The 24,243-nt window shown below is 37.8% G+C and overlaps 1 protein-coding gene and 2 non-coding genes across 4 annotated transcripts in view; 2 read left to right on the top strand and 1 right to left on the bottom strand.

Annotated features, from left to right (window-relative positions):
- Positions 1–21,540, top strand: part of LOC126777496 (NADPH oxidase 5) — a 66,030-nt gene extending 44,490 nt beyond the window's left edge. The window contains exons 3-21 of one of the 2 annotated variants that reach the window (XM_050500505.1): positions 12,162–12,256; positions 12,670–12,781; positions 13,364–13,461; positions 13,819–13,939; positions 15,390–15,540; positions 15,797–15,992; positions 16,353–16,579; positions 16,654–16,839; positions 17,128–17,321; positions 17,998–18,134; positions 18,246–18,430; positions 18,500–18,605; positions 19,020–19,165; positions 19,344–19,458; positions 19,528–19,703; positions 19,982–20,118; positions 20,500–20,715; positions 20,830–21,027; positions 21,228–21,540. In XM_050500505.1, coding sequence (XP_050356462.1) covers positions 12,162–12,256; positions 12,670–12,781; positions 13,364–13,461; positions 13,819–13,939; positions 15,390–15,540; positions 15,797–15,992; positions 16,353–16,579; positions 16,654–16,839; positions 17,128–17,321; positions 17,998–18,134; positions 18,246–18,430; positions 18,500–18,605; positions 19,020–19,165; positions 19,344–19,458; positions 19,528–19,703; positions 19,982–20,118; positions 20,500–20,715; positions 20,830–21,027; positions 21,228–21,425 — 2,994 coding nt within the window. In that variant the 3' untranslated portion in view covers positions 21,426–21,540. Of the gene's footprint in view, positions 1–10,659; positions 10,808–12,161; positions 12,257–12,669; positions 12,782–13,363; positions 13,462–13,818; positions 13,940–15,389; positions 15,541–15,796; positions 15,993–16,352; positions 16,580–16,653; positions 16,840–17,127; positions 17,322–17,997; positions 18,135–18,245; positions 18,606–19,019; positions 19,166–19,343; positions 19,459–19,527; positions 19,704–19,981; positions 20,119–20,499; positions 20,716–20,829; positions 21,028–21,227 lie in introns of those variants that run through there. The other variant, XM_050500506.1, reaches the window with a different exon arrangement.
- On the bottom strand, positions 5,323–5,526 carry LOC126777745 (small nucleolar RNA U3). The gene has a single exon (XR_007670088.1). It is a non-coding gene; the product is annotated as a small nucleolar RNA U3 (small nucleolar RNA).
- On the top strand, positions 8,812–9,010 carry LOC126777746 (small nucleolar RNA U3). Its single transcript, XR_007670089.1, has one exon. It is a non-coding gene; the product is annotated as a small nucleolar RNA U3 (small nucleolar RNA).
- Positions 21,541–24,243: the final 2,703 nt, after the last annotated feature.

Below are 24,243 nucleotides of genomic sequence, written 5' to 3'. Positions count from 1 at the left end.
ATCGAAACCGAACCGATATGATGTTAACATATACCGTTATATTTAAGCCAAACTTAATTGTACTTACTTCGGCCTTAGCCCAGCAGTGGGAGATTTACAGGCTGATAATTAATTGTTAACTTTTATGCCAAAAGTCGATAATAATTAAATTAAAGCGTAAGAAAAACGGATAAACGGCAACGATTACGCTTCGATTCGATTGCGCTAAAGTGACATTTTGTTAGTAGAATCGGTCGCTGGCTTAATTACAGTTGACATCAAAACTATATTAATGATTTAGATGCTTAAACTTTTTACTTTAATTTAATATTGCAAAATATTTTTTAAGTAAACCGCAATTATGATATATATTACACAAATAAGGTTAATTAATATCATCAAATGATTTTGCAATAAAGCTGTATAAAAACGTAATTAATGATTTAATAAAAACCAGTTGAAACGAAGTTCAGGTGATTGGTTCAGTATTCAAGAAAAATTAACAAATATATTCGCTTTGGCTTTATATAATATACTAAACTAAATGATACAGGAAAGTTAAGTATGGCCCATGCGTAAGGTTTCAATCTACCTGGTACCACCCATTCATCAGATATTCTGCCGTTAAGGAGCAATACTTAGTATTGTTGTATTCCGGTTTGCAGGGCGTCAGCCAGTGTAAATACAGACATATAACATCTCAGTTCCCAAGATTGCTAGTGCATTGGCGATGTAAGGAATGGTTATTATTTCTTCGCAAATGTCTTTGGCTGGTGGTGACCACTTACCATCCGGTGTCCCATTCGCTTGTCCACTGTCTATAATAAAAAAAGAGATTTAGTATTCATTATATTACTTTGTTAGGCTTTTGGTTGGGGTTTGAGCCATTATAACTACGGCACATTACATCTTAGTTCCCAAGATTAGTGGATTAACGATGTAAGAAATGGTTAATATTTATAGGACCAGTGTCGATGAGCCTTGATGGCATAATTGCCCTTACCTTTAATAAAACGCATTCATATCCAAATAAGGTTTTATATTATTTAAACGGTACCATAAAAATCCTAATTGAGGTCACCCCACACATATGAAACATTTGAATCAGATCGTTATCTAGAATCATGACACCCTACAGACACCGCTTACCGGACATACGACATATGTTAGCTACATCCGGTAAAGTCGATCTTACACTGTGATACCTTGATCGCCAGTTGACGACGTGATAAAAAGAGAGTAATGTATTTAAAGTCTTGATTTCTTTTAATATATTACGCTTAGACATTAAACACAACCCGTTCTTTATTATGCGGTTGATATTATTTTTAATTAAGCATATTTATTAAAATATTATCTCATTTACGAAAGATTTAAATAGTCGCTAACTGTCGTAGTTGACTTTTATTATATTTGATATACCTATTTATTATTTAATAGTATAAATTAACATAATTTAATCACTTAATTGGTCAACCTATAATTTAATTAAATTGACTGCACATTTTTTTTTAATTTATTTTAGAAAGGCTGATAAGCAAATGTTTTATAATAGTGTGTGATAGTTAGGGGTCAGTCAATGCTTAAACTGTTGATGTACTCATCATGTTTCCCGACGTTGAATTCTCAGTACTCACCCTCCAACCAAGTGACACTATCAAGGCCAGTATGGACGACAGGGTTTTAAAATAAAATAGTATTTTTATAGGGCATTTTTTTCAACTGGCCATATCTTACTACATGTCATTGACCTTCTGGCCGCAATTAAGTACCCGTCAAAAGGCACACTCACCTTTCCAACCAGGACATAACAATAATAATAATAATATCCTGGGACATTTTTAACACACGGCCATCTGATCCCAAATTAAGCTTGTACAGAGCTGTACTATGTACTGCGGAAACCGGACAACTGATATACTACATATACTATTTTTCTTTTGTAAATACATACTTAAATGGATAATTACACCCAGAGTCAGGACAAACAGACATGTTCATGCACACAAATATCAGTCCCGGGTGGGAATCGAACCCACAACCTTCGGCGTGAAAGGCAAGCATCCACCAACCACGCCAACCGGCTCGTCAAACAATATCAAGTACTCTCCACCCACAACCTGCTGTTTGACCAAATTCTATGAAACATTATGTCATGGCTTATAACTTGCCTTTGGACATAATGTTAGAATTATTTAAAATCAAACATAGTTATAAAAGCGATAACAACTTATAAAATTGAATAACAAATTTACAAAACAGTTTAAATGTCCAGCTTTATTGACTATGTAATAAATAAAATATGATATAAAAATGATACATACGGCATTTGTGATCCGAAGATAAATTAATAAAAAAAAACTTAATGTCACACCTTGTTAGACTCGTGTACTAAGTTTGCGATTGTAATTTTGCAAATATAAAGATAAGAAATCATGACAAATTAAATTTAAGGAAAAAGGTACAACAATTAAAATAAACTATAATAGATATTCTATTGTAAATTAAAAATCAATTTAATATAAGTTATGAGATTTTCTGGCTCTTACAAAGTATCAGGGAATTTAAAAAACGTTAAAACATTCAATCACAAAAAAACTGGTAGTCATACTTTGTGCAAGCTAGTCTGGGTAATTGAAAGCAACTAGTTATTCAATCTACCGTCACTTCTGTTTCTCTCACTCTCTGTTTACAATTCTGTATAAACAAATTCGAAGCTCACAGCAGAAAAAGGTCATGAAATGTCAGAAAGTGTTATGCGAAATTGACCGTAATAATTATAACATTTCAAGAATTCACACATAAAAATAGTATAACACCATGAGTAGGTTGTCAACATTTCACGGGTGAGTCATAACACTGAACAAGAATATGAAATACTTTATTTTACACCAAATAATAATAGAAAATACATTTAGTGACCTTTACTTATGGATACATTACAATAAGAATCCCACATAACCCGGTTCCACCCCCATAGGACCCTTCTGAAGGACCTTAGAGACCTTTCTGAAGGTTTCCACTGCGAGAAAAAAAAATGGATACATTACAATTATTCAATGGCTACAACCGCCTGAACTAGGTTGATCCTGTGTCTCAGACGCTAGTTTCCTATGACGTTATGCAATTCAAAAAGTTAATAGCATAGGATCTTATTTCTATGGTTAACACCGCCAATTCTTCTATTTTTAAAAACACGTTGTCTAATCCACGCGACTGTATGTCTCATATCTTGCTTCATTTCCATACACTGATTACACTAATAACAGTGTTAGAGATTGCGAATGGCTGTACGTTTAACATGTAAGCCTTAATAAAGTATATGTTTAAGATATATAATTACTTTACAACGTTGACGTCACTTTTAATTTAAAACAACTGCGTGTCTAGCTCGAGGCGCTTGATTACTGTCAATATGTGACCTAGATTTTAAACGAGACTTGATAATCTAGATGTCGGTAAGTCGACTTTCAGATTTCAGAAGCTTTAAGGGTTTGTTAGTTAAGTAAGTAAATATATTATTCGTCGTTTAACTTTTCCTTTTTTACAATTTTTTTTACGAAATTATTTAATTATTGTGCGTTTATAGCATAGTAAAATTAACTAGCGATGCATAAGTCGCTGGTTCGATCCTGATTCTTGGGCTATTCTCCTTCCCACTCCTAACATAAGCCAGGTAAATGGCATATTAGTAATTCCTTAAAAACGGGCATTGATGGTATTATTTAAAAAAGTGGCTTTCAAACGTATTTATTTTGAATTTGTCTTTTGTAATACTTTGTATATTATTATACCTAGGAAGGAAAAAATATATCATAAAATTCAAAAGAGAAATATAAAAGGAACGTTTAAAGAAGATTTCTTGCAGCACATGAAAAATATATTAGATAGATAAAAAAGAGATACAAAACTTAAATTACAATAATTGACAAAAAAAATCAAATAATCCTTGTATTTGATTATGATAATTGATATATATATATTTTACACCAAAAAATGTAAAAACAATTATAAATACAACCATAGCTGAAAATATAATTATAGCTGAGAAAGCGTATAGATAACTAGTCTAATATAAACAATTGTATAGCTTTAAAATGTTAGTGAATTTCAAAACTCACGTATTTAATATAAAGTGCGATAAAGTAAATAAAAACAAACCATTATAACTTGTAACATGTAAGACCGATGTGATCTGATCGTGACAAGATGTTGCAAACACCTCAGGACATCACGACTTGATTTTGTTTTATATTAGAAGTAACTATACTGTTCTAGAGTAGTACAGTGGTTCTGACCATTTCAATCACTTGGTGGTAGGTCTTTGCGCAAGCCCGTCTGGGTCACCCACTCATTACATGTTCTAACGCCAAGCAACAATTCTTAGTGGATGTTTGTTCCTGTTTGATGAGTGAGTAAGCCAGTGTATCTACAGGCACATAAGCTTCAGCATCAGACGATACTTAACCGCATAAAAGGTTCTCTTGAGTATCTACATGGTAGCAATGACATTATAAACAGTCTGACTTTTATTTAAAAAAAAGTTCTCGAATAAAGGAGTATTATTAGCATTCCACTAAGCGACACGTTGAAATAAAATCGATATCTCCTTATCGACATAGCAACACTAATTAGACACGATCTGTCAAGTGAACTGTCAAAGCGATGTCATGCGACACGTGTCATAGTGATATTTTAATGCTCGATGACATTTGAGTGCGATGACAGCCGCCCACGTGTGGGCCACATTCCTGTGGTTGTTTCATAAATTACAGACACAATAAACAGCATAGAACTTGTGCGGGAAATTAGTTACATAATATTTAAAGTTTTTCAAATAAGTCCATAGTTATACATTTATATTTATGCTTTGATCTATATTTTTTAGTTAAATTAAATTATTTATTAAAAAAACATAACATAACAACTTAAAAAACAACTCAATTCTCATATTTTGTAAGCATATTGTGCATTATCAGATTATTTATGTATGATACGAGTTAGTTTTAGGTGGTAATAATAAATACCGACAAATATCAATATTCCGTGTTGCTGTGTTCCAAGTTGAGCCAGCCAATTTATGCACAATGGATAACTTCAGAGCCAATGGTTAGCAAAGCATTGGCGGTGTTAGAAGTGGATTAAATTTAAATGTTTTACAGTCCCAATGCCTATATGAGCGAGGGCGGCTACTTACCATCGGGTAACCTATTTGATCGATTGCCTCATATACATTATTAGAATACTTAGCACACAGAATGCAGCTGAAAGATAAATCTGTATGTAGATTTAAGAGTAGATGATACGTTGTGGTTTGTTCATTATTATACATTGTTTAATAAAGTCGCTCAGACAGCGACAACGCCCCTCGCCCCCCTCCCGACGGAGAGGGGTGAACGATCATCGAGGACTGACGGCCGAAGCCGTCGTCCGTCTCACGCTCAGGACGCTGCGCCACGTCATCTCATCGCGACTGGTACGATCACACGCAGTGTGTTGATCTCGTGAAGAGCTTACTATAGAAATGATCCTATCAAGTAAGGTCATAACGAACATAAATTTTGAATGATCCTCATTCGACGAGTAAAAATCTGGTCAGCGCGATTCAGAAATATTGTAACATTGCACAGTGACATCTAGCGATACAACATCAAACTAAGCAAGTGCTTAGTACATCCACTGCCTACTCAAAATAATAAAATTGAAACGACATTTTAATTGTTTTTATTAGCATTAATAAACTGTTATGTGCATAAATTACCTTTATTTCAATCGATTTTATTAACGAAATTAACAATAATGTTACGAATAACAACTCTTTGACGAAATAATTTATTATAAAGAAACATATAACAGTAGTTAAATGGTAATTACTTACTTTATTTGTATTTTCTATGAATCAATAATTCCTATTTCACATGTAATCCGGGAATCTTAATTTCAAATCTTTTAGTAAAATTTCTAATCGGCGATTTGTACCCACCTACACAATTATTTCATTTTTATCAATATAACCTCATTCCTTAGCAGTGAAATGATAAAACTGAACAGCACTGAATAGTTTAAGCAAAATAAGTAAAATTCACAATGAACCTAAACAGTAGTTTTTATAGTACAGGTAGGTGGACGAGCAAATGACCAACCTGATGGTAAGTGATCCCCAACGCCAAGGGACATTAGAATTGTCAGAAATGTTAACCATCGCTTACATCACCAATGCGCCACCGACCTTGGGAACTAAGATGTTATGTCCCTTGTGCCTGTAATTACACTGGCTCACTCACACTTCAAACCGGAACACAACAATACCAATTACTGCTGTTTTGTGGTAGAATATCTGATGAGAGGGTGGTACCTACCCAGACAAGCTTGCACAGACCTACCACTAACATCGAACTTTACTTGAGTTCGTTTGATCTTAGATTATGAAATGTACTTGGACCAGAAGATTAAACGAACATGTAGGAAAACGTATAAAAGATGTATTGTTACTGGGTAGCATTATGCTGGGTGCGTACGGGAGAAGGGTGCCCCCGTACAATAGGCATGATGACAGTATTAAAGAATTAAAAAATAAATGCTTTTAGAGAAGAAACTATTTTACACAACATACACATTGATATTAATAAGATATTTAATAAAATAAAAGTATAAAATTCTGCAATCGGCCATTTTATTTGAAACACCAATCAGAGCGAATGACGTCACGCCTTTGTATCTATAACCGTTTCTCTTGAACAGTTGTTGTGTTTACGCGTTACAAAATGAAATTTGCATCATTTAATTGAGTCGTTGATTATTCCCGTTTTTGTGAAGAAAATAAATCATCCAAGATCTATTAATGACGGAACAAGGTTTTGTTAAGGCAAATTCCTCTAATTTGCCCAGAGTTTCTTTCATCAAATAAAGACTTTTGCTCATCTGAATTTCGAAATTTGAAAACTTCCTTGTCAGTACATTTTTTTTATCTTTAGTGTTATCATAGGTTTTTTTTCTGTTAGCTATATAGTATTAGTCTGTTAGCTATATACTCGCACATGAAGAACCCTAATATTTTTACCAGTAAGAACTTTTAAGACAATATTTCATTTAGCTCCACTAGTACTGAATTTGTGAATTTACATATTTACGAATACTTCTATAAATCTAAATCTCATCATTACTCATCAATCTAATCATTACTATATAATAAATCTTTAAGAATCTCTGCCTTAATTTGCAATTTCTTCAAAATGTTTTGTAACCATACTTTCATTTAATTGCTTTTCACATTCTTCAAGAACCATCATCTTTCGTTGTTTACATATATATGGTCGTTCTGCTTCTGTAGATTGTTCTTCGATCTGGTTGGCATTCGAATGTGTTTTTACACAGAGGGACCGCACACCACTTGTAAACCTTAATTCATTTTTAACCTTAAGAAATACGCAATACTTTCTGCCTTTCTTCGTTGAGTATAGACATAATACAACATTTACTGCCGTTTATTGTCGTCGTCACGTACAGGCGCCATTACACCTGCGGGTGTTTTCGAGCGAAATTCAAAATAGGTAAATGGAATTTTCATTTATATATATTATTTCATTATTTGCGTAAACAGTTAGTTTATTACTGAAATACAATTATTTTCAGTAATAGTAGACGTGTACCTACATTATAGAAGGTTATTTCAAAATAACTCATCATGCCTATACTGATTGTATTTTAATATCTGGCTTATCGCAATACAATAATGTCTCAACAGAAAACAACTAGTAACTAGTAACAGCCTGTTAATGTCCCACTGCTAGGCTAAGGCCTCCTCTCCCTTTTGAGGAGAAGGTTTGGAGCTTATTCCACCACGCTGCTCCAATGCGGGTTGGTAGAATACACATGTGACATAATTTCCTTCACCGTCAAGCACGAGATGAATTATAATCACAAATACACAAAAAAAACTAAGTTTATTTATTTACTACTAATCAGGCGAGCTTATAATAATACTTTTTTTTTCAATGATTGTTATAATCAAATTAAGGCATTAGCGGTTGTTTAAATCTTAATCATACTTGCCGTATACCTCAAACGATATGAATAGTTATAAAATATTACACTTTAAAAGAACCATAGGTTATTGTTATAGCCTAAATGAATATATTTCATTTTTTTCATTCAATTAATGGTTTACTAAATAGCATCGTATTTATTTCTTAGAAACATAAAGCTTGTAATGATAACTTTGATTAAGTTTATGGAGGATAAATTACGTAAATTCGGTTTTATCTATACTTTTTGAACAAGCAAAGTACAATATATTTTTATTACTGCTGATAGTTTTTAGCAAGGAGCTGTGGTAATTAATATGGATTTAGAGTGGTGTAAGTAATATTTTTTGCGAATAATACTAGTTTACGTCCATTGTCTGATCGAGCAAAAAGACAAACGCCGGATGCCATACTTTTCGCCTACATGTGGAAAATTCTATGCAGTACAGAGTGGAACAACTTCATATACTCTTAATGTATTCAAAAGAGTAAATGAATTTTAAGTAAAAATAGAATCGCTTCAAGCTCTTACATGGCCTGTGAATGAATTACATGATTAAATATGAAAATAAACAGAAAAGAAATGCTTGCAAAAAGCCGTGTGGCACGGCTACCAATACAAAAAAAAAACATTAAAATTATCGATACATGTTGCTTGTAGCCACCGATAGATGGCCCTAGTGTAAGCAACAATTAAACCACACAAAACTGCCGCTAGATGTCACTGTCCAATGTTACTATATATCTGAATCGCGCTGTCCAGATTTTTACTCATCGAATGAGCATCGTTCAAAATTTATATTACGTTAAGACTTTACTTCATAGGATCATTTCTGTAGTAAGCTCTTCACGAGATCAACACACTACGTGTTGATCGTACGCGATGAGGAGCAAGGCGTGTCGTCTTGAGCGTGAGGCGGACGACGGCTTCGGCCGTCGATCTTCGATGATCGTTCACTCCTCTCCTTCGGGAGGGGGGCGAGGGGCGTTGTCGCTGACTAAGCGGCTTTAATTAAACAATATATAATTATGAACAAACCACAACGTATCTACTCTTAAATCTACATGCAGATTTATCTTTCAGCTGCACTCTGTGTGCTAATTATTTTAATAATGTATATGAGGCAATAGAACAAATAGGTTACCCGATGGTAAGTAGCAGATACCCTTGCTCAGATATAAATGCAAAATTATCTTCTTAGTAAGTAAATTACCTACATCATTAAATGATTTAATCAGCAGTCTAAAAGAAATAAAGTTTTTAGTTTGTATAATTAGTGTTTTATACAATCAATACGCACATTTTTGTAGAAAAATTAATAATACATCATTTAATTATGCGACATAACTCACTTCAAACTACATAATATCAATTTATTATATGTTAATTTTTTTTTTTTTTTTATAGAATAGGAAGGTGGACGAGCATATGGGCCACCTGATGGTAAGTGGTCACCAAACGCCCTTAGACATTGGCATTGTAAGAAATGTCAACCATCGCTTATAGACAATGCGCCACCAACCTTGGGAACTAAGATTTTATGTCCCTTGTGCCTGTAATTACACTGGCTCACTTACCCTTCAAACCGGAACACAACAATATCAAGTATTGCTGTTTTGCGGTAGAATATCTGATGAGTGGGTGGTACCTACCCAGACGAGCTTGCACAAAGCCCTACCAACACTAATTTTTATAGTATATATAATAGTTTATATAACTAAAAAGTCGAGATGGCCCAGTGGTAAGAACGCGTGAATCTTAACCGATGAACGTGGGTTCAAACCCGGGCAAGCACCTCTGAATTTTCATGTGCTTAATTTCTGTTTATAATTCATCTCGTGCTTTTCGGTGAAGGAAAACATCGTGAGGAAATCTGCATGTGTCTAATTTCATCGAAATTCTGCCACATGTGTATTCCACCAACCCGCATTGGAGCAGCGTGGTGGAATAAGCTCCAAACCTTCTCCTCAAATAGGGAGAGGAGGCCTTAGCCCAGCAGTGGGACATTTACAGGCTGTTACTATATAACTATAATATATGTCCGCCTATAGCATATATATATATAGCATATGGGCCTTAAGAATTATTATTAACCATTTCTTACAACACTAATGTATTACCGACTTTGGAAACTAAGAAATTATTTTCCATGAGCCGTTTTTTCGTTACACTAGCTCACTCACCCTTCCAATCGGCACACAACAATACTAAGTATTGTGTTTGGCGGTAGAATATGGTTTAAAGCCCAACCACCAAGTAAGTATATGTCATATGAATTTCTGTTACACATGTGTTACAGAATTTCATCAAGTCGCAATAGAGCAGAGTGGTACCTCCAAATATTTACCTTAAGAGGACGTCTTCGCCCCCGCAGTGGTAGATTTACTGGCCGTTACTTTGTTTTATCTTATGAACCATCTATGATGAAATATGTTACAATTTATAGCCGAAAATAAAAAAATATTGTACTCAAAACATTACAATTACAGTACAATTTACAGTTAAAATCGTCTCATTTTTTGTAATTGAAATTTATACACTCACTCACTTACTTGCTCACTCACTCAATATGCCGTAGTTTAATGTGACTATAATATAAACATACGATAATAAAAAAATGAAGGTAGTTTAATTTATTCAAAGATAAAACGAGTCTATATATTTATCATCATAAGTTATAAGTGTTTTAATAAAACCGGAGTGCTAAGTTTATTATTATCAACTTAAACTTAAAAAAAGGATGTAAGAAATAGTTTCGTTCGTCAAAACAGTTGACACGGTCTGGAGCCGATCGATTTCCAAGGTATCTATCGTTATTTATGAAGTCGTTAGTTTTATAATAACCTACAGTACACAAACGCTCATTCATGTTTTTTTTTAACTTTACTATTGTTTTTTTTTAACATTTTCTGGAATCCTGCTGTTAAAGCGTATACATTGTCCCACAAAAGAATCATGAACCGCACAGGGATACGAGCAAAAAGTTAATTTGTACGTCGCCATTACTAGAAAATTAATGTGTTTTTATAAACACACGTTACATTATCGAATATATATTGAGAAGAGACAGTTAGTACTTCAATTTCCTTAAATTTACTTATTAATAGAAACTTTAGAGTCAAAGTTATAAATTGCGCGATTTGCTGTAAAATATCATACTATGTAAGTAGCTATAGTACGCGAGGCTCTGTATAATCAGATAACATTCTAATTGCGCGTTCAAGCAAACTATACAACTTCGTATAATATAAAAGAAAAATAAAATGATATCATCATCATCATATAGGCCTCTGCATCTTTGACAGATGATTTAAGCGGCATCGCGAAGGCCCTTGCGTTTATGACTGAAGAGACCAATGCGAGAGAGGATCCTTCGGCCGCACTCCCGACAAGTGTATGCGCTCCCAGATGGGCGGGGGTTTGAAGCCCGCTCATGACGCCTAGTGCGTTTTTCTTTTAGTAATTTAAACCGGCATCGTCATGCTTTGATTGACCTTCGTGAATAAGGCGTCGCCACTTGGCACGGTCCTCTGCCAGTTCCTCCCATCGATTGCTAGGGATGTTAAACGTAACCATATCACGCTTAGCGCAATCTTTGTAACGGAGCAAAGGCCGCCCAACAGACCTTTTTGCATCCGCAACCTCTCCCAGTAGTATTTGATTTGGAAGACGAGTCTGCTCCATTCGATGCACGTGTCCCAGCCACCGTAACCGTTTTTTTTTTTGAGAATGGCCGTGATGCTAGGCAGCTGTGCCTTATTTATTATATAATTATGTGATATTTGTGATTAAAAAAGCTTTAATTTTAGCAACTACAATATTAGAATCAACGTCAAAATAATTATTCAATGTAGAAGCATTACACGGATATATTAATTGTTCAAACTGAATGAAACTCTGCAAGATTGATTCAAGATGATCTACCTTACAGATTATTTATTTAACTCAAGATATCAAAAAGTAATACTCATAATAAATGTAAGGAAATCCACTAACAATATTGACAAAAAAAATTGACATTTTATTTTGTTATTTATTTGCTTTATTTATTCCATCTACTTAAGATGCAGTAAATAAAGCTTTATTATTACTACTAAGAGGAAAAATTTAGCTCATTTAGTGAAGTGAAGAATAATGAATTATGTGTTTAATTTCAGGATCTTTTGGAGAGAATATTCCGATTATTCGACGTGGAAAGACAAGACCACCTCGTGCAAGAGGACTGGATCGAGTTCTTGAAGGAAAGATTAATGTAACGTATAATTATATTATATAGATACATATGCATTATTCAAAAGGTATATAAAAGTAAAAAGTGATTAAATAAACATATTTATTCATATTATAGTATCTCCTCAGCGCCTTCGCAAACGGCGACAACCATAGTATAGTGAACATCACTACACATTATAAAACTAAGTCTCTTCGATGCGTCTTCTGTACGTCTATATGTCTGTCTGAACGCGATAAACTCAAAAACTACCAAACGCACATCACGATATTCAACTAAGAGTTTCGTTTTGTAATTTTTAATTAGATTTATTATAATATATCCCTTACATTGAAATACATAATTCAACGCTTTTATTAACCTTCTGGTACCCCCTCCCCAAATATATTGTAAAACCCCCCAAATATATTATATGTATATGTTTCCTATTACAGAGAAGAAAAACAACTCGACTTCGTAGAGCAAGTGGAGAGTGTAGCGTACGTGCTCTGCGGAGACGGCGTGATAACACTTGATACCTTTCAGCTGATATTGAAAAACAAAGTGGTATTTTACCGATTTCTAATGTTTAGTTGTCTAAATGTTATATTACTAGCAAATGTCCCCCAGCCCTTTTTTATATTTTGTTTTTCAAACAGATTTGCAGACTGGTAAATGCGCTACCAGATGGTAAATGGTCACCACCGTTCATAGACATTGGCACTGTCCATTCCATTACAACGTTAATGTGCAACCATTCTTAAAACTAAGATGTTATATTACCTTGTACCTATAGTTACACAGTCTCACTCAGCCTTCTAACCGGAAGTATTCATATCAAATTATTTTTATTCAATTCGACTTTTACAAGTACTTTGAATTGTCAATCGCTACCACCGAAAACAACAATACTAAGTATTGCGGTTTGGCGTTCGAATATCTGATGAGTAGCTGGTGCCTACTCCAACGGGATTTCGCAAAGCCCTACCACCAAGTAAATGCGTGTATATGCGGAGAGGGCAGTGGTGAGCACTATCAGTTGGCTCATTTACCGGACCACTTACCTATATTGATAAATATACAATCCAATCAATTCAATTTCATTGCGTTATATAAAAGTTTGTTTTTAACTTTATGTCCTACTCACAGGTGACAAACAAACTGCTAAGAGTTATAGACACTGATGGTGACGGATACATCACAGCGGAAGAAATTATGGAGTTCATCTCCGCGGTCTCTAGCAGCAGGTATTATACATTATATAAAAATATCGTTTCAAATAATTAAGTATTACTCTAAACAAAAATGGTAAAACAATTCCATTAAGTTTCTATTCAGTTTCGAGTTATTTAATTACAAAATCCTTTTTTTTACAATTAATAAGCACGGGTAATGTTATCTTTTACAAAATTACCATCGAAAGACCTTTTTGCTTCTAATCGTCCTGTTATTAATATAAAGAAAATCTATGTATTGGAGTTTAGACGCTAAATTGATTTCATAAGCAATTTTTGTCGAGATTAAAATGTCCAATTTACTATTTCATCGCACAGAATTTTTAACACCCGCAGTTCTTTATATTCTATATATTATTTGCTTATAAGCCCACGGGTAGGCATCGACAAGGCCAGCGTGGACCGCTTGGAGCAACTATTCAAACAAACGGTCGGCGATCAGAAGGAGATCACGAGGGAACAGTTCCAGAAGATTGTTGTTTCGAAAAATGTGAGTTGTAAAAAAACTATCACACAATACTTGAGTAAAGAGAAAAAAATTATTATATAACAATCAAAGTATAAGCACACACATTATGTATATAACGGATTAGGTTCTCTAACCGAATCTTTAGACACGGTGTTGTCAGCATAGCTAACCTCACCCTCTTTATCCATTATAAATTTAATAAAATGAGAAGTTAATAAAAATGTAAATCTAAGAAAATGAGAATTTAGTAAAATAATTAATGAAAACCACGGACAATGTATAACAATTTTTAATGTACAAAACACTTTCCTTATTCTTAATAAAATCGGAGTTGTAATTACACAGTGAATCCACACCTTGCCTCGACGATGGTTGCCCAGAAAGCTAAGTCCTCGAATTCCCGTTGACCCCTCTAGCAACCATCGCCTGCGGCGCTCAGCGACGGCTATCCTCTCAAGAGGGCCGTCACTCAGTTAATACACTCACTTTTAAAATAATGAAATTAAAGTTAAGAATGTTATTGCAAATTAATTTATTAAATTATGAAACCATTTTTAAGAATTATTTAAACACTGCTTAGAATTTTAGAATGTAAAACTAATAATAAAAACATTTTAAAACTGCAAACAAATTTTGCCGGCTGAGAGTAAATTTGAAACCTATTGCTTTTGATGTTACAGAAATTAATTAAAAAAAATAACCATTGTTACTTATAAATTGTAAGTTTAATTGTAGTAATCATTTTGTTAATTTAGAACGTAAAATAATAAGCAAAACATCTTAAAAACAACTAACGGTGTTAACGGAACTTGCCGTTTTATGATAACTCAAATAATGCAACTTATTTGCTTAAATGTAATCAAATTAACTAAACAATGATGTGTTGTTTTTTATAAATCCAGATAATAGTTTTACAATTGAATTTTTAATTTAATGTTTAACTTTTTAACAAATAAGGAGTAATTGTTCGTCTCTTAAAAGAGTACTCAACCATTACATCTTCTTTTTAATATTAGCTAGTCAAATCATACCTACATTTTAATCATAACATTACTTAATAAAAGAAACTTGTAAATTAATTTAGTAATTATCAACATAATTAAGATTTAGGAAAGAGTTTTATGATTTTACGTCGACATATATATTAACGTGTAACACCAGCCGGTGTAACTACAGGCACAAGGGACATACCTTTTTAGTTCCCAAGGTTGTTGGCGCAGTGGTTAATATTTATTACAGCATCATCTATGGGCATTGAGTCCACTAAACATCAGGTGGCCCATTTGTCAATCCGCTTACATAGGTAATATTATAAAATTTATATTTTTTTACACTTAATAAGCAAGCGTTTCACCGTTGAATTACCTGATCTCAAGCATCGACACGGTCTAAGATGTAGCACGCTTGCCTGAAAGAAACCTGTTCACTCATATACATAAGTATAATTTTCTCCCAAAAACTTTACTTCTAGCCTTTCTTCACTGAACGTGTTTTCCAAATCTTCGATGAAGATAACTCGGGGACCATCTCCCACCATGAGTTCATAGAAGCAGTTCACAGGTTCGGCAGACAGACTGCGGAGGACAAGATCCGATTCCTTTTCAAAGTTTACGATTTAGATGGTGAGTTATAAGTAAGAAAAATTGTTTTAAAATATCTTAAGAATGCATATAAATGATTGCAAACTAGTTAAAATTATTTTTAAAGTACGTTACAGCTATTATTCATAGAGATGATACTGATTTAAGATATAAGTTAAGCTTTATTCCGTTATGCTGAAAGGTAAAACAGTATGTACGGCTTAGTAACGCGACAGTCGACACTAGGGCTTTGCTTAGATCAATAGTTATGTTAGTAATGTGCCGAGCGCTTCCCCAGGCGACGGCCTGATCCAGCACCGCGAGCTGCAGCACGTGATGCGCGCGTGCATGCACGAGAACGGCATGCAGTTCTCGGAGCAGCAGCTGCTGGAGCTGACGGGCGCCATGTGCGAGGACGCGCGCGCGCTCACGTACGAGGCGCTGCGCGACCTGCTGCGGCGCCACGGCGGCCTGCTCGAGAACCTCTCCATCAGGTGCACTTTTAAATATAAACTTTAATACCACTATGAGTTGTTTTATTATATACCTTGTAGTTATGTTTTTGCAATAGCGTCTGAATGTAAACTGATCACTCCAACTCTTTTCTTACTAATAAAATGGCATTACATGTCCTAATAAAATTCCCCGCACTCGGGGAAATGCAGCTTAAGCATTTAAGTTAGATTATAGAGTTTTCTTGATGTTTATTTATGTTTATTGAGTGCTTTTTGAATGCTGTATTTAGAATTTCTAAGATGTAACGCTCATTAGCAGTACATTTTATTTTTATTATGATTGTTTAAAAAAATTGTGTTTGTTTTGTATTTATCAAACTTTTCCTATTTTATCCATAGCATAGACCGTTGGCTGGTCCCGACGAATCCAAAACCCGAGCCGCTGTCCCTCTACCAAAGATTATTGAAGATGAAGCCCTACCAGCTCTCCGTGCCGTACTTCAAAAATAACTACGTGTACGTCACGTATTTATTTCTGTTCTTTCTCGTCAACGTCGGGCTGTTTGTCGCGAGGATTGTAGAATACTGGGAGACCAACGTCTTCGTCATGTTCGCGAGGGCTTGCGGTGAGTGATGAATTTTCGAATTTCACCGAAGCCGTCGTAGATGGCTACCTACATGATACCGTCCGGCGCTGCAGGGCAGTGCCTGAACCTGACGTGCACGTGGGTGCTGGTGCTGATGCTGCGGCGCTGCATCACGGCGCTGCGCGTGCGCGGGGTGGGCGCGGCGCTGCTGGACCGCCACGTGTACTTGCACAAGCTGACGGGCGTGCTCGTCGTGCTGTACGGGCTCGTGCACACCGCCATGCATCTCTGCAACTTCAGTGAGGAGAACTCTATTATACGTATACTGTAGACATTGTGTGTCATTTCATATTTCCCTTTCTGTTTAAATTATTAGTTAGCATCTCAGAAGTTTTTAGATATCGAGTTTTATGTGTTACTTTTGATTGGGCAATACCTTTCAAACGATTTTTTATACATATTTCAAACCATACATAGTTAAAAAAAAAGATTATGATTGGATTACGACAAAACAAATATATATAATATAGATACAGTTAAAAAACATAGCCAGATGACAAAGAACATGGCGACAATTCTTCTTCCAGGTTTAATTGTAGTGAACGATCCTGTTATCAACTCTCAGAATTACACAATCTCGGAGTGGATTTTCACAACCAAGCCTGGGTTGTTCGGTCTCATCGGGGGATACGCTAACCCTACAGGAGTCGCATTGTGTGTGGCGTTATTTGGGCTGTCTATCTCGTCTCGACCAGCCCTGAGAAAAGGGGGATGTTTTGAGGTTAGTTTTAACTGTGAAAATTATAAATAATTGTTTTTTTGCCTCAATGGCTTTGAGGTAAGATGGATTATCAGGAACAGATTTATCTTATTCTATTTTAAAATGGATGTTGATATATCTATTAAAGATATTTTGATACCTTTTAATCGATTACCGTGAAAATTGGCATTTATATGTATTTTTTATTATAGAGAAGGTTTTTTTACTATCCACTTCTTTCCTATATGCTGTTGAATACAATGGCAGCGTTGCTCGGTTTGGTGGTGAGTAATGAAACAGGCCAAAGGTTGGGAGTGCCCTGTTATAAGGATGTGAGGACTCCTGTGAGGCCGGCTCGACTTAACCAATGTTATTTTTTGTTAGTATAATTAAAATTAATGTCAATATATATATCTGTGTATGAAAATTGCAACTTACAACTACAAAAATGTAGTCACATTTTTTTCACGAGCAAAGTTACGTTTCATAATAGTCATTAACAATGGTTTTCACCATTATCGATACATTTGATTACATCGGCTACAATTCGGCTTTTGCGATAAAGGTTGTACTGTTTTCATTAATGGCATTCGTGTTTTTGTGTTTTCCACTATCAATAAAGTCCCTGATCATTGTTTATACCTAAAACGTCTATTACACTAACATCACATATATATTATCTTACAATAATTTTCAGGTGTTTTATTTCGCGCATTTGTTGTACGTTCCTTTTTGGATCCTACTCATCCTTCACGCTCCTAACTTCTGGAAGTGGTTCATCGTGCCCGGGCTCATCTATCTCATCGAAAGGATCATGAGACTGGCTTGGATGAGGTATGGCTGTCAAATTAAAAAAAGTCGACTATACTAGCTAAATTGTCAGAAAAGTAACTACTCATCTTATAAGTAAGTACATACGTGTAGTAAGGTGTCGCGCGGTCGCAGGTCGGAGCGCGGCAAGACGTACATCTCGTCGGGCGCGCTGCTGCCGTCGCGCGTGACGCACGTGGCCGTGCGCCGGCCGCCGCTGTTCCACTTCCACGCCGGCGACTTCGTGTTCGTCAACGTGCCCGCCATCGCCGCCTACGAGTGGCACCCCTTCACCATCAGCAGCGCGCCCGAGCAGCCCGGTGCGTGCGCGACGCGGCGCGCCCGCTCGGACCGCCCGCGATGTAACCACACGGCCATTGCTCTTTCAGATTACATCTGGCTTCACATCCGAGGGGTCGGCGAGTGGACCAACCGCCTGTATGCCTATTTCGAGGAGGAGCAGCGGAGACTTAACGCCGGTGAGGAAGTACACGAGTGAGTAGGCTTCGATCGTACCGATCGATACATTTGATAAATTAAATGACCAAGAATCGACTTAAATTGTCGAATTTCCCCTTGTTGACATAATCCATTTAGATTTTTTTTATCTACCGAATGTAAATTTTGGTGAAAGATGCAAGGATCTTTTGGAAGAAATTGGCATGAAAATGGACAAAATATGTCCTATTATTTAATCGCATTGTATTATTCCTATATATTTTGTGTAACCTTTTGTTCCAACGTAACGTACGTACGTAAACGTAACAGCCTGTGAATGTCCCACTGCTGGGCTAAAGGCCTCCTCTCCTCTTTTTTGAGGAGAAGGTTTGGAGCTTATTCCACCACGCTGCTCCAATGCGGGTTTGTTCCAAAGGATAATCTAATTATATTCACTGACATATTTTTCAGAAAAGTAACTCGCAGTGCTTCAGGTCAAAGCAATCGAAGTAGAAGAAGGAGTTCCTCGAGTAAGAAGCGTTCAGTCGACTTCTCCCCTCTCGCTTACACGAACGAAGCTTTCACTATTGAAGAAGAAATGGGGAATGGGTTCGCAGGTAACGTGTCACGATTTATACTTAGATTTCCGAGTAGGTACGATCGTCTTATCGCACTCGGAAAGTTTCCATAAGCTGAGAGTGACTAGATAATTAATGCAAGCGATTAAATTTTTTCCGTAATGTGTTCCACTAATTTTATTTAATAAGCATCTCGGTATGATAAAATTTTTTTCAGCTTTATCTCCACCGCCTCCACTGAAACGTCCCTCGTTTCTGTCGCCGCTGAAGTTCCTGGAGAAATCGCGGTCGATGCCAGACGTGCGCAACGGCAAGAAGTTAAGCCTGCAATCGTGAGTGGGACTGTATTTTAGAGTCGGGATCGATCGGACCGGAGAAGTAACTCGTAGGGCGGTCCGCAGGCTGCGCGGGCGGACGCGCTCGGAGTCGGAGCGCGCGTTCCCGGCGCTGGCGCCGCGCCGCGCGCCGCCCGCGCTGGCGCACAGCTTCCGCTACATGCGCACCAAGCCCGCCATCATCGCGTGCCGCCCGCCCGGCGCCGAGCGCCGCCGCTCCGACGAGAGCATCCTCAGCATCGGTGAGTCGGACGTCGGGGCGCGATAGATCGCTGCCGGGGGTGACGTGTGCGTCGCCCGTGGACAGCCAGAGGGGAGGACCGCGTGGATCACATCGTGGTTTTAAATCCCAGCTCCCATGGTTTCATTATTCCATGTACTTAATTTGCTTTTATAGTTAATGTGACATTGAAGAAAAAATCGCTAGGAACGTTGCAGGTGTCGTGATTTCTTACCACCGTTCGCATTGGCGTTCGCTCGCAGCCTTCTTCTTTTATTTATAAAAATATGTATATTCTAGCAAGACGTCGTTTATCAAAAAGTCTGTCCGTGGATCGCGACGTGGAGTCGAATGATAAGCCTTGTGTTATCGAGACACCGCCTGAAACGATCGAAGAGGAATCCGCACAGGACTATCCGATCGGAAAACCACTGGAGGTAAGTTCGAACTGACTTAACGGGCTCGACAATAAGTGTTATAAAATTTAATTTTGAAATTCCGCTGGGAGAGATACTATATTTATAAAAATATATACACTGGACCGCAAAGAAAAAGGGTCGATTAGAAAATCTTCGATATCTTCAAAGATACCTGACCTAGATTCATGAAATAAAGACTAAATTAAAGAATCTTTAATGCCACAAAATAATAAATAAAACCTGTTTATTTATTTTTGATAATTGTATAAAAAATTGAAAATGTAAAATAATGGTCGTTTTTGAATTTAGTACCAAAAACTTCAAATCAGTCGTTTCGCATTCGGTTTAACTTTGCCATAAAAAATAAATACAGACGGTGTGTCCGCCTTACGATCGCAGATATACCTGGACGGCCCGTACGGCGCGCCGTCGTCGCACATCTTCCACGCGCAGCACGCCGTGCTCATCGCGGCCGGCATCGGCGTCACGCCCTTCGCGTCCATCCTGCAGGCCATCATGTACCGCTACGGCCGCGCGCGCGCCACCTGCCCGCGGTGCGCGCACTCCTTCGCCGCCGAGCTGCCGCAGCGCCAGGGCGACATGAGCCTCAGGAAGGTGAGTGCGCCCGTCCCGTGTGTCCGTAAAGAAAGGATTTAAAATCCTATTTTACTTCCTCGACGAGAAAGTTGTTACCGCTCGGGCGGGAATGAGAATATCCGAGTCCCGCAGGTGGACTTCTTCTGGATCAATCGTGAGCAGCGCTCGTTCGAGTGGTTCGTGTCGCTGCTGTCGCAGCTGGAGATCGAGCAGGCGGAGGCGGGCGGCGCGCGTTTCCTGGAGATGCACATGTACATCACGAGCGCGCTGCAGCGCAGCGACATGAAGGCGGTCGGCCTGCAGCTGGCGCTGGATCTGCTGCACGAGAAGGTACAAGGAGCCTTTCATTTGAAATATATCAACCATATATATTCTGGTTTTAATGTACAAATTTGTGTATGATCTGTGCGATGTTTTGTAGTTTGTGCTACTCGGTCGTATTCAAATGTATCACAACAAAAATATATTGCAAAACGAGGAAATCTGTATGACGAACAGAAATGCGGTTATTAATATATGATTACTTTTAGGAAAAGCGTGACCTGATCACGGGCTTGAAGACCAGAACGAACGCGGGTCGCCCGAACTGGGACAAAGTATTCCAAAGGTTGCAGGAACAACGAAAGGGCAAGGTCACGGTGTTCTACTGCGGGCCCCCCCAACTGGCGCGCGTGCTGCGAGTTAAATGCGATCAGTTTGGATTTAGCTTTAGGAAGGAAGTGTTTTAAATATGTTACCATTTATTATTCGATTGTTGAAAATGTTTTTGTATATAATGTAATAAACATGTGTAGTATACATATGAATAAAAACTTGTAAATTAATAATGTGGCCTGTATTGGCCTGTTATTTTATCGCTATATTAGATTTGAAATTACTCAGAGAAAATTAATATATTAAGTACGTATTCGTAACTTCTGCTAAAACCACTTTTTGAGATGTTGCGGAACAGTTCTTTTGTTTTAATTCATTGGCGCTTAACCACTTGAAAATTTAATTGGAATCTTGTGTAGTGGACAGACGCGTTTTCCAAATGTAGCCTTGGACGATTAGCGCTTTACATATTGAGTTAGATAAAATTATACATCTATATGAACGAGGGCATTCTTCATTCTTTGTTCGCACGAGAAGAATATCTACAGCAAAATTTAAATCTTTCGTCGCTTATCTCGTATGGGGAAGAAGTTATTCATCGCAAGTTCACTTGGCGTATGAGATCTAGGTTAGGCCGCAAACGCTATAATTCGATCGTCATTCTCAAAATACAGAAATACCACTCAAATTCCAAGACGTTTTTTCATTTACATATATTTAAAATTATTAATATATATCATAATAGTTTTTATATATATATAGTGCTTTTAATTTTCATGTTGTTATTTCCTTCGTATTCTGTAGAATAATTATGTGTGAAAAAGATAGGAACGCCATCTATTGTATAAAATTATAACTAAAGCAATCTGCTAGGCGTTAGGACAGCTACGACTTATAGATACAAGACCATCTTTATAGGTGGTGCTAATGTTTTATTTACTTTAATACTTTATATGCACAAAATCAGTTTGGATTTTTTTTTAATTTTCGTTGAACAAAACAAGTTTAGCTTTTGGCCCCGGGGGGAAATTGAGAAATTTCTTAAGCCGTATCCTCCGGGCTTGTTTTGCCCTACACACAATAAGGAACATCTACTCGAAGCATTAGGTATATGTAGTGTGCAGGGGAAACTCCTGCAGGAAATACTTAATTTTTTTGTTATCTTGTTGAAAAACGTATTTACGCGTTTTCCCCACATGAAGTGAGGGGTTACGTTGGACTCGCACGCGCCTGGAACTCCAGAGCACCGAATACCCACTTAAAATCCAGCGGTACCCTTACCGTTCCTTCGTGAGGTAACACGGGATCGCTTGTGAAATCTACCGTGACGCCCCGACGGTTAGCCCGCTTAAGCGGGCCTCCTTTTCTAGTTAAGTTCCCGGGATACAGAGAACCCAACTAGCCCTAGCAGCGCTTACGGCGGGGAGAGAAGGTGCACAAAATACCATCTCCTCCTGCCCGGTTTTCTTGGCGGATCAGATCGGTGGAGACACTCTCCTCACGCTGCCATTCTGCGGTCTCCTTCTGCGACATAACGCTCTCACAGAAGAAGACCATCGCCTTCCAGCACCTCACACTGCCGCTTCGCGGCCACCTGCGACGTAACACTCTCACAGAGGAAGACCATCGCCATCCAGCACCTCACACTGCTGCTCCGCGGCCTTCTGCGACGTAACACTCTCACAGAGGAAGACCATCGCCATCCAGCACCTCTCACTGTCGAGCATAGCGTTCATCACGCTCGCAAGCGAGAGATCTCCGCCGACTATCGCCGCCATGGAATGCCTCTGGGGTCCCCAAGCAACACACTCCGTCAGGGTGGGGGGCACCGTGTCCCCCAGGTCCTCCTTGGCTTCCACCTTGTACGCTTCTGCGAGTTTCTCGGCCTGGAGTTCCCTGGGCGAATCGCTCACGAGAAGTGTTGCCGCCGTCCACGACACCGTACGGTAATCTCGTATCGCTTTCACCGCTATGACTCTTTGGGGTATCCGCAGAAGAGCCTTATTATGAGCAGTCAGAGTGTGCATCATATGAGTGCACCATACAGTGTCATGGAGCATACTGTATAAGACGGGCAGCAAAAATCTTCTCGAAGAGTCTGCCCGTCTCATTCAGCAGCACAATTGGCCTGTATGAAATAGGAAAGTCCAACGAACCCCTCTTTCAGCAGCAGGACCAACTTGCCCTCCTTCCACGGCTTCGAGTTCCCGAAGCCCACCTAGGTCTTCCACGCATCACCATCACATCACGCATAACCCCGTCCAGACCCAGCGCTGTGGTTCTAGCCCTCAATCGATCGAGGGCCATCTTTATCTCTCGCTCCGTGACTTGTGTTGGAGCCACAATTTCTTCAATCGTGATTTCTTCAATTGAAACGTGTCAAGGTGGGGAAAAAGATCTCCAATCAGACACAGGAGGAGCTCCGGCGACAGCGTTTCCGTCGTGGGAATGCCATGGGTGCGGAATTTTCCCCGCACACCACGGTAAGTTGTCCCGCACGTGTCTTTATTTAGGGCCATCAACAGCTACAATCCCCTGCCCCCCGGGTACGCCCATGGATGGTCCCCCTTTCATTTCTATTCCCGCCCCTTTATAATGTAGTATATTGGTATTTTTTTAATAATATGTTAAGATGATGTCATTCTTACCGATTTTCAAAGAATATCCAATTGCGTTTTGTAGGTGCATTCTAAATTCCCTCACTCTCATGATAACATGGGATGGTAATCCGTCACGAACGGTGAGTTCAAACGCAGGACAAACGGTTTTACGTGCTTTTGGAACGGGAATGTTAACACTGGCAACTTTTTATTGACCCGACTGAGGCTTGAACTGAAGTCCTGGCTATCCGCAGCCACTAGATCGTGGAGGCATCATTAATTGACAATATGTATTTAAATCAATCAATCAATCAATCAATCAACAGCCAATCGTTGTCCACTGCTGAACATA

Source organism: Nymphalis io, chromosome 23 (genome assembly GCF_905147045.1).
Source record: "Nymphalis io chromosome 23, ilAglIoxx1.1, whole genome shotgun sequence".
Classification (NCBI taxonomy): Eukaryota; Metazoa; Arthropoda; class Insecta; order Lepidoptera; family Nymphalidae; genus Nymphalis; species Nymphalis io.
The sequence above is the reverse complement of the archived record's forward strand: the minus strand, read 5'-3'. Positions and strand labels throughout refer to the sequence as shown.